At 42.2% G+C, this 9,263-nt stretch overlaps 1 protein-coding gene across 3 annotated transcripts in view; it reads left to right on the top strand.

The window, feature by feature from the left end:
• LOC117943017 (forkhead box protein P4-like) overlaps positions 1 to 9,263 on the top strand; it is an 81,140-nt gene that overhangs the window by 23,748 nt on the left and 48,129 nt on the right. For all 3 annotated transcript variants that reach the window (XM_034868881.1, XM_034868880.1, XM_034868879.1), the window contains exon 2: positions 8,332 to 8,502. In XM_034868881.1, the coding sequence (XP_034724772.1) occupies positions 8,341 to 8,502 (162 nt within the window). In that variant the 5' untranslated portion in view covers positions 8,332 to 8,340. The remainder of the gene's footprint in view (positions 1 to 8,331; positions 8,503 to 9,263) is intronic.

Raw genomic sequence — 9,263 nt, 5'->3', positions numbered from 1 at the left:
ACACACACACACACACACACACACACACAGCAGAATGTCTTTGTGATGGGTATATTTTAATGAGGAGTAATAAGGATGGTAATGACCCAGTCCACTTCTCTCTCTCTCTCTCACTCTTGGTCTTTGTTACTTTCTCTCTCACTCCATCTATTTCACTGCCTCTCACCCACTGCCTGGCACTCAGCTGTTACTTTACATGAAGCCAATGGGAAGAGTAAGAGACATCTCATTTAAAAAAAAAAAAAAAAACTAAACATTCTGCCTTTCGCAGATTCTGCACAAATTTACCAGTCAAAAAGTCCTTAAACAGCAAATGAAAATTACAAGACAGGAATACAAGTTGCTCATCCAGTTTTCATTAGCTGACTGAAATATTGATGTATTTTAAAAGTGAACAGTGCATGTTTAGTTTGTTTCTTCCTTTACTCTTTTGGGGATAGAGGACAATTATTAATGTCCTTTTCCAAGAGATTCTTTTGCTCTTTTCTCCTAAATTGAAATGAAGGCATCCCTTTTTCAAACGAAATACTCTATTAATTTATTTATACTGTGCCATAAATTATTCTATTAATATTAGCATGTTCCAAATTAGTATGACTTCCCTCAATGTCCCTTCTACTTCTATTAATTAGCATGTGTGTCACTATAACAAAGATTTTTCTTTCTCTGATAAATTATAAAGGAGACATTTTTTAATACAATGAGAACTGCCTGAGAAATTATTAATATTTTAGTTGTGGCCTGTAAGACAAAAGTGAGGAGAAAAGAGCAATAAGAACAGAAAACTAACAATTAAATGGAATACATTACAGACTATCATTGGTGTGCAACAGTGTTGATTAGCTTTTGATTTAGCTTTTTTGTAAGAAAAAATATGCATGCATTTGTGCGTGTGTGTGTGTGTGTGTGTGTGTGTGTGTGCACCCATAGTGAATGCTCAGGGATATCATCTTGTTTTAGCACTTTTGGATACGATGGGAATTAATTACCTCTGTAACAGCTTGGACCAAGTTCAAAAGTACTAAAATTCAATTAATTTGAAAAGTGGACATGCTATCATTTTCTCTGCATGTCTCCTTTAAAGTCTGGCCTGTTTTTACTGTGGACTTATTCAATTATATTTGATTAAACTCGCTCTGATCCAATCTATTAATTAACTGGGAAATGCAAAGTGCCCGACTTGAAAGCCAATGTATAAAATTATATGTCCACTTTGATATTTATTTATTTATTCATTTTTTATCTGCCACATTTAAAAAAAAAATCCAATGTAACCCTTTATTATTGTAAGTCATTTACAAGTAATACTCAATCTATTCACTTTATCTTCCTTTTTATGTGAATTTTGATCATACATGAATTTGTGCCTCCCCAAAAGGCAACTATAACAAAGTTACCTCTTTAGAAAATATATTTCCTCTTTCTAGTAGAATAGAAATTATCACTCCTAATTAAAGTTAGTCATTTATTTGCCATAGGTGGGAAATATCAGTGTCAGGAATGGAGCAATTTCTTGTAAGAATGGTAGGGTCTTTTAACATGAATAGAATGCTAGTCCGCTAGTCCAGTTTATTATTTACAGGTCAGACACACACACGCACACGCACACGCACACGCACACACACACACACACACACACACACACACACACACACACACACACACACACACACACACACACACACGAGAAGGCTAAAAGACTGAAGACTGAAATTGTGTTTGCTGTTCGTACATTTCTGAATTCTTCATTTTGTCACCCATTGAAATCTGGATTCTGGTACATGGTGAACTGAGGGTCAAACAGATCAAATTCACCACACACCCTTCACCTTAATGCCATTGGTATTCCTACTGACACCTCTCCATCTCTCTCTCTCTCTCTCTCTCTATCTCTCTCTCTCCCACTCCTCCCTCCCTCCCCATCACAGTGAAGGTCATTCTAATAAAGAGCTCTCATAGGACAGAGCTGATAATTGCTCCGCGGCGCTCTAGCTGGTTTCAGATCCAAATAAAGGCACGTTGCCTTTTTTCCAAGCTCCTCTCCATCTTGCCCTCCATTCCTCCAGTTCTCCTCTTCATCTCTGTTCCACCATGTTAAATACAATCTGAGCATTAACCGCGTGGACTGTCATAACCTGACCTCAGCCTTCATTACCTCTCTGGACAGAGGGGAGAGATTAAGGGAAAAGCGGCGATTTTTCATCCTCATGATCACAGGATGATTTCCAACTGGCACATGGGAACACGCAGATGCGCAAGCTTTACTTCTTTAGGAATGTACAACCCGTGATTTTCGCCTTAGATAAATGAGGTGTGCATGAAGTCCGCTCCTTCTACAAATATTTGTGTGTGCGGTGTGTATCTTTGTGTCTGTATCCAGTATTTCGAACAGACAGCAGTCTGCAAGGTGGTAAATCACTTACTGCACTCTAAAGGAAGGTCGAGGTGAAGGCAGGAGTGTATGTTTGCCCCGGTCATACACACATACAGAGCGATCTCATCGGTGCGGAATGTGCTGTGTGTTTACCTATGGCTCCAGAACCCACCTGACCAAGGGAGGCTAATCTTTATGGGCTCTGTAAACAGGGACTTTGTCTTCAGAGAACTGCGGGCGGGCAAGCAGACGCACAATTCACACTGCACACTGACAAACACGCCAGAGGGGAGGGGAAAAGAACACAAATGGCAGGTTGCATACTGTACAGCCAATACACAGAAAAGCACACATGCTAAGGCTACATGCATACAAACACTCACTTAAATGCTCAGACAAAGTAAACTCCATAATTTCTTTTCTCGACTACCCAACAACAGCACTGGCTTCTTCATTAGCCAGCTGAACATCGCACTGGAGGTTTGACCAAAGGCTGCTAGCTTCATTTGCTGGGTTGATGATGCTCTTTAAAGCCAGCCAGCAAGCGGGCCAGCCAGTAGATACTGGCCCACATCTGACTGACTATCTGTCTGTGGAATAATGGAGTTCACCTGTTAGCTCTGGAGCAGGGCCAGGGTAGCCGCAGCATTAGCCCTTTACTGTTAGCCAACCTGTTAGCGCTGGCTGGGAGCCAGAGTAGCCTGGAGCAATGCTGTTAGCTGCTAGCTTTAGCTCTGTGTGGAAGACAACCTGTGTGCTCTGGTCTGGTATCCTTCTGCAAATCTGGCTAGCATGTAACAACAGCCAGCTGCTGAGGAAACAACCAAACTTGGACCAGGAAGTGATGGAAAAACGATGTGTTTTTATGTGTGTGCTTGTTTGTATGAGAATACATGTGCGTTTTTTCTTCAGCTTTCCCCTGACCTCATTCTCTTTTTTTTGAGTCAATACACGTCAGCACAGAAATGCCACGCAGATATCCCTACTTTCACTCTTCCTCTCCTTTGTCCTTCTGTCATTCCTCTAGAGTCAGGAAAGTACAGAACATTGACGAACACATCCAAAACATATGGATCTACAGAGTGGGGCTATAGTTCTTAGATATATAATATATATATAATAATATAATAATATACTTAAAAAAATATTCTTAGCAATTCACTAAGAAAATGTTGCTATCTCAAGTCTTCAAAAGGAGCTAGTCTCGTGTCTCTCAATTAGCAAATTGAAAGATTAAAGAAGACAAAAAGTGTGGAAAAAATAATAATTTTGAAACAGCTGAATTGCAGTAATGCAGATTAACTTAACATGAACTGTCTGCCATTGAATAACATTTAGGGTGATGCTGTTCCGAGGATCAACATGTCTTGACACACACAAGGTAGCCTCATGAGTTAGATATTTGAATATGTGCTTGCATGGAAAGATAAAGCAGAAGATGATTTAGTAGCATGATATATAAGAGGTGCAGGGTTACATTGGAAATCCTGTCTTGAAACTAAAATAATACAAGAGTCACCGCTGCTGTATCTCTGCTGAAACGTTAATAACACAAACCATATTTACTTTTTTCCTTGTACACACAAAGCCCCTAAGTGCCTCACTTTGGCATATTATTTTTTTAATTGCATTTCATTTTGCTCAGTGTTTCTTGTTGCATTTCTCACACGTGAACCTAAGAAGTGATTAATGTAGACATAGGAGCCCAGACCTGATAGTTGGCTTTGTTCTGGGGTTTGGCGTTAAAGCAGATTCCCTCGGGGCCAGTGTCACGGTTTATTTAGTGGCAGAGTTCTTGCGAGCGTGCAGGGTTAGAGTTTGATAACATGGGTGTGCAAGTGTTTACTATTACTTCATCTGTCTGTCTGTGTCAGTGTTCATGTCCCTGTCAAAGCATACAAATAAAACAGCTTAGACTCTTTGTGCAGCTTTTTTAAAAGTACAAATCCTGGAGCAGTTCCACCAAAACTAAGTAGGACATTTTGTGGACACAATGACAACAACCAGGGTCATTTTTTTCATGTTTTTTTTTTAGTTCGTGACTGTCAATTATAACAAAATGAAGCTTTGGGTCTTTGGGTACAACAGCTAGACCAAATATTTTATGAATCCACAGAGCCACTCATTGTCAACACAGGCTCCTCCAAATTCTGTTTCCTGATTACAAAACAGGTTAGAGCTCCACTTCCTCAGATTTCTGTCTCCGGGAACACTTTTTTTTTGCTCACAAATATTGATTGAACTATCAGAGATCATAGAAATAACCTATGTGGATTCTATTTCAGGGTGAAAACTTTAATGTTTTTCTAGGGTTGAACCTGCCACTAGGTACCAGGCATAACCAGAGGAAAAAAGACACCATGCAAAGAGTAGGAGAAAGACAGATAATTCAAGAGTCAGATGAAAGTAGATAGATGATGGAGTGTAGTCACTGGTACAGAAAATTTCCTTCCTTACCCGACACCCCACTTTTCCCTCTTTCTCCCTCCTCCCCCTGCTTTCCCTCCCACCCGTATTCCCTCAGTTCTTTGCCTAATAAGCAGCGTTCCTGCGAGCTGATGCAAGGCGGAGGAAACAGAACAGGCGTTCTGGGACTGCTGGAAATATTCCCACATGAGGCATAACATGATAAAGACTTATTATCTCACTAAGCTGCTGTAAACACAGATGCACACATAAATCCACACTGTACACAACTCACACACAAACACACACATTCACAGAAAGTGAAACTGGTCTGGCTTCACGGTTCTGACGAGCTGTGACCAGGAGGAATCTGACAGAGCCAATCCCTCCAACAAAGCCTGAGAGTCAGCCACTGTGAGCCCGCTCACTGGGCATTTGGCACGGCTTGTTTGAACTCAACACACCCAGAGCAGTGGGAAGGAACAGAGGGAGAGCTGAGTTCTGATTATTATTAGGGCTACATTTTCGGGAACATCTGAACAAGCTTACGTGTCGAAACAGGACTCATCCCAGCGCCTCTCCACTCATCAATCACACCAGACACACACATAAACACATGCACCTAGCGTTTGCTGTGAGCTAATCCGTTACAGTACAAAGGTAGATGTCAGCCTCTTAGACAAACACACACGTATACACAAGAGTCATCAGAAACATGTTGAGTCCCATTTCCCTTCTTCTCTTCTCCATCCCAATTAAAAGGCAATGAAGGCCTTTTATTTCCCTCTCCTACAAACACATTCTTTATCTCTGTGATCTGCTCCCCTCCCTCTCTCCCTCCCTCACTCGGTCCCCTCAGGGTAGTGGGAATATCTCTCCCAACACACTCTCAGGTCAGGGGTTCAGCTGGAGGGGTCTGAGCATGTAGAGAAAGAGCGAGAAAGAGCAGTAAGAGACGCAGAAAGAGTGAGTAGCGGGTTGAGGCAGGCCTCTGCACGGGCAGCTCCTCTTCGCTGCCAGAAACACTTAAACTTAAAGCACTGTGTGTGTGTGTATCATAGCTCTAATCAGAGACTTCATGGTAGATTTATGCCCCTGCCTTTTCCCCGACCTCCATTACACCAGCTTATATACACCCATTACAGGATATGACAGAGTACACACCCTTTAGACGAGCATATACCACACTGCCTGTGTGTGTGAAAGAGAGGGCATGCGCTAACGTCTATACACACTCCCCACATTCCCATTAGGTCCTTGTCCACCTGCGAGCTCTATCTCTCTGTCTTTATCTCTCTTTCCTTCATTGCTAATAAGGTCAATGAGGAAGAGTAAGAAGCAGATGGGTGTACAGTACATTACAGCACAGCGCAGTATAGTGTGGGCTAGATAACAGGCCGGTGATTCATGCTTAGTGAGACGTATGATGATGCGAGGAGTTTCTACTGCAGTGCAAAGTCAGTGGACTGTGCGGCGGGATCTGTTGATCACTCAGCACTATGCCTTGCTTCATAATATTACCTCAGGGAGCAATTTGGCCTAGCAGAGATCTGGAAGGTGGAAGGAGAATGAAGAAGTGAGGAAGTGTTGTGAAGAGGAATGAGGTTGGAGATTAAGTGTCTAGCTTTAAATGTCACAATGACGCTTAACTTCACCATCTTAACTTCACAGGTGGATGGGTGCCAGGAGGGAGACAGGAGAGAGTCAAAAGGAAGGAAGAATATAGCAGTGTAATTTGTGGTTTTCAAATTGTGATACTTGTTAGGAGAGAACTGGTGAAATCTGTTCATAGGCATCCAGTACTTTTGAAGGTTTAGTTCAACCAAAAGAAAATAATACATTTGACAAAAACAGGCTCATCACTTTTTTTGTCACCTGCTCTTACCGAGGCCAAGAAGGAACTTTCATTGGAAGAAAAAACATATTTCTTCTCAGGTGCCCTCAGTGTTTTTTTGGCTTTGAGAAATGTACCTTGAAATGTTCTAAAACTATCCAAATACAATACAAAGATAGTGAATGGAATTTAGTCTGTGCTGCTGAAAGACATTTAAAAATAAAACATTTGCACAAAACACATCTTCATTTTTTGGGGATAAACCATAGACCTTACTGATTTCAGACTAATTGGGGCATTTTTTTAAATGAAAAAAGTCATTGTTGAAAAATATTAAAATGTTATTCTTCAATGCATTGAGTATGATATTATATTCTATTCATCCCCATTGTATTGAGGCACAAGCAGAAAATTCAGTGGCAGGTATCTCCAAACCTAGCATGGCTCTACCCCACTTGTGAAATAACATACTTTTGGGGGGGGGGGGTTGTGTTAACTGACCCTTTAACTAGCACACCCACCAGCCCATCCACCTGCACACACTTGTATCCTACACACGCATACACACAAACACGTTTAGGTCCCTGTCCCTCACCAAGCATCTGGCAGCATTCCAATAACAGAGCCACCAGCGCTCTTTCACAACCTCACCTGCTGGCAGAGTCTCACAGAAAAAATACACACATGCAAGCACACACACACACACACACACACACACACACAGCTTCACTTGCTCTTACCTCAGAGAAAAAGAAAAGTTAGAGTCTCTCATGAAATGCCTTTTATTGTTTCCCCAGAAGGCATTGGTTGTATGCTTTTGAAAAGCACACACGTACACATACACAGTTGCACAGAGATTGCGGGTACAATGCCTCGATGGTGTTTTGTACCCACCCTGGGTTGCTGAAACAAAAGCATTAGAACTTTCCACTTAAAAACCATGCGCTTGTGTGTTAATTTCTAAAACTGGATGAGGCAGAAAGACGAGATTGAGCTTGTCATTAGGAGTTCACAGCCTGCGTGCGTGTATGAAGGTTTGTTTTGTTTTGTGTTAGCTGCCTTGTGTGTGTTCTGCGTGTGTATGTGTGTGTCTCTGCGTCTCCTCTCTCCCACGCTCTGGCTCATAACGATGGCAAATGCGCCTGTGTGTTTGCGAGGCGTTGTTTCTCAAAAACAACAACACATCCAGGAACGACTCGTTTTGTCGGGTTTTGTGGAAGGAACACGCTCTAATTAGAGAGGCCCTGTGAAGGTGCATCAAACAGAACTTTCTCAAAGACCAACCTGCTCATGGCTGTCACACAGCGCACACATGCCACCTCTGATTATTGGAGAAAAGTCTGTGTTATTTAACTATATAGCGTATATAGAGTATTAAAAGCCTTGTCAGTTTAGATTTGCTGCACTTCTGATCCATAGCCATGCGTACGCTCCTAGACACACATTTACATACAGACAAAAAAGTCTCTGCTTCAGGTGTTGCTTTGTGGCCACTTGGCCATGTTTGTGTGTGGGTGATTCATGACCAAAAGCACTTTTCACAAAATACACGTGCACACACGCGCACATAACCACACAATTCACTTCTCTATTTCTGCGTTTGTTAACTTTAGTTTCCTGCCTTGTTTGTTCAATCAGATGGGAGCAGGCTTTCTGTTCAAACTTCCCAGGTCACTTTTGTTCAATCATTGTGTTGTTTTGACCCCCCCGCTCTCAGGTGCCAGTGATGATGGTGGAATCAGCCTCTGAGACCATTCGAACGACACCGTCCAACCAGAACGGAGTCAGCAGCCAGTCAGATGGAGGGGGAGGTAGAGAGGGCGGGTCTAACGGAGACACCAACGGAGAGATCAGCCCAGTCGACTTACTGCACTTGCAACAGCAACAGGTGTGTTTGTGTGTGTGCGTGCGTGCGTGCGTGCTTGCGTGTGTGCGCGTACGTTTTGGAGCCTATATGTGTGCTTCTGTGTACCTGTCATGCATGCAATTAACATTATGTTTACACGTTTACCTATATGTGCCTGCAAGACTTGTTTTGCAGCACCTTCCACTTGTGCAACTCGTGCATATGTATGGTACATTGTCTGGAACAGCATGTACACACCAGGCTGTTACATAATGTACATATGTGACAACACGTAGTTGGCCACACTCTGGTAAATTCTCAGCTTTGCATGTGCGAACAGTGAAAAGCTCTGACAAGGTTGCTCTTAGGTGCTTTAATTACCCAGCATTCTCAATGTGCCAACTAATTCCAAAGGGACAAAGTCCACCATAATATTTCATATGCAGGAGGTTCCCACTGATATTTTATTACACATTACTGGTTGAGACAATATTATTAGTCATACCTGCTGTTTAAGTCCTGTAGGTGAGAGAAACCATTTTGTCATGCCGTGGGGATCAGACATACACTCACACATTCTCACAATGTAAACACACACTCGATATAGGACTCAAGACGCTCAAGGAGTGTGTGGGAGAGTCTGTTTTATTTTTTGTCTGATCCATGAAGTGGTGTTTGTGTGTGTTTGACACGTCAGCATGTAGTGTCTGCAGTTATGCTATTTATCTTGCCTCCTGTGCGTCAGTCCCCCCCCCCATACACACACACACACACAAACAGAGACACACACACACACACACACA

This window comes from Etheostoma cragini, chromosome 4 (genome assembly GCF_013103735.1).
Source record: "Etheostoma cragini isolate CJK2018 chromosome 4, CSU_Ecrag_1.0, whole genome shotgun sequence".
Classification (NCBI taxonomy): domain Eukaryota; kingdom Metazoa; phylum Chordata; class Actinopteri; order Perciformes; family Percidae; genus Etheostoma; species Etheostoma cragini.
The sequence above is the reverse complement of the archived record's forward strand: the minus strand, read 5'-3'. Positions and strand labels throughout refer to the sequence as shown.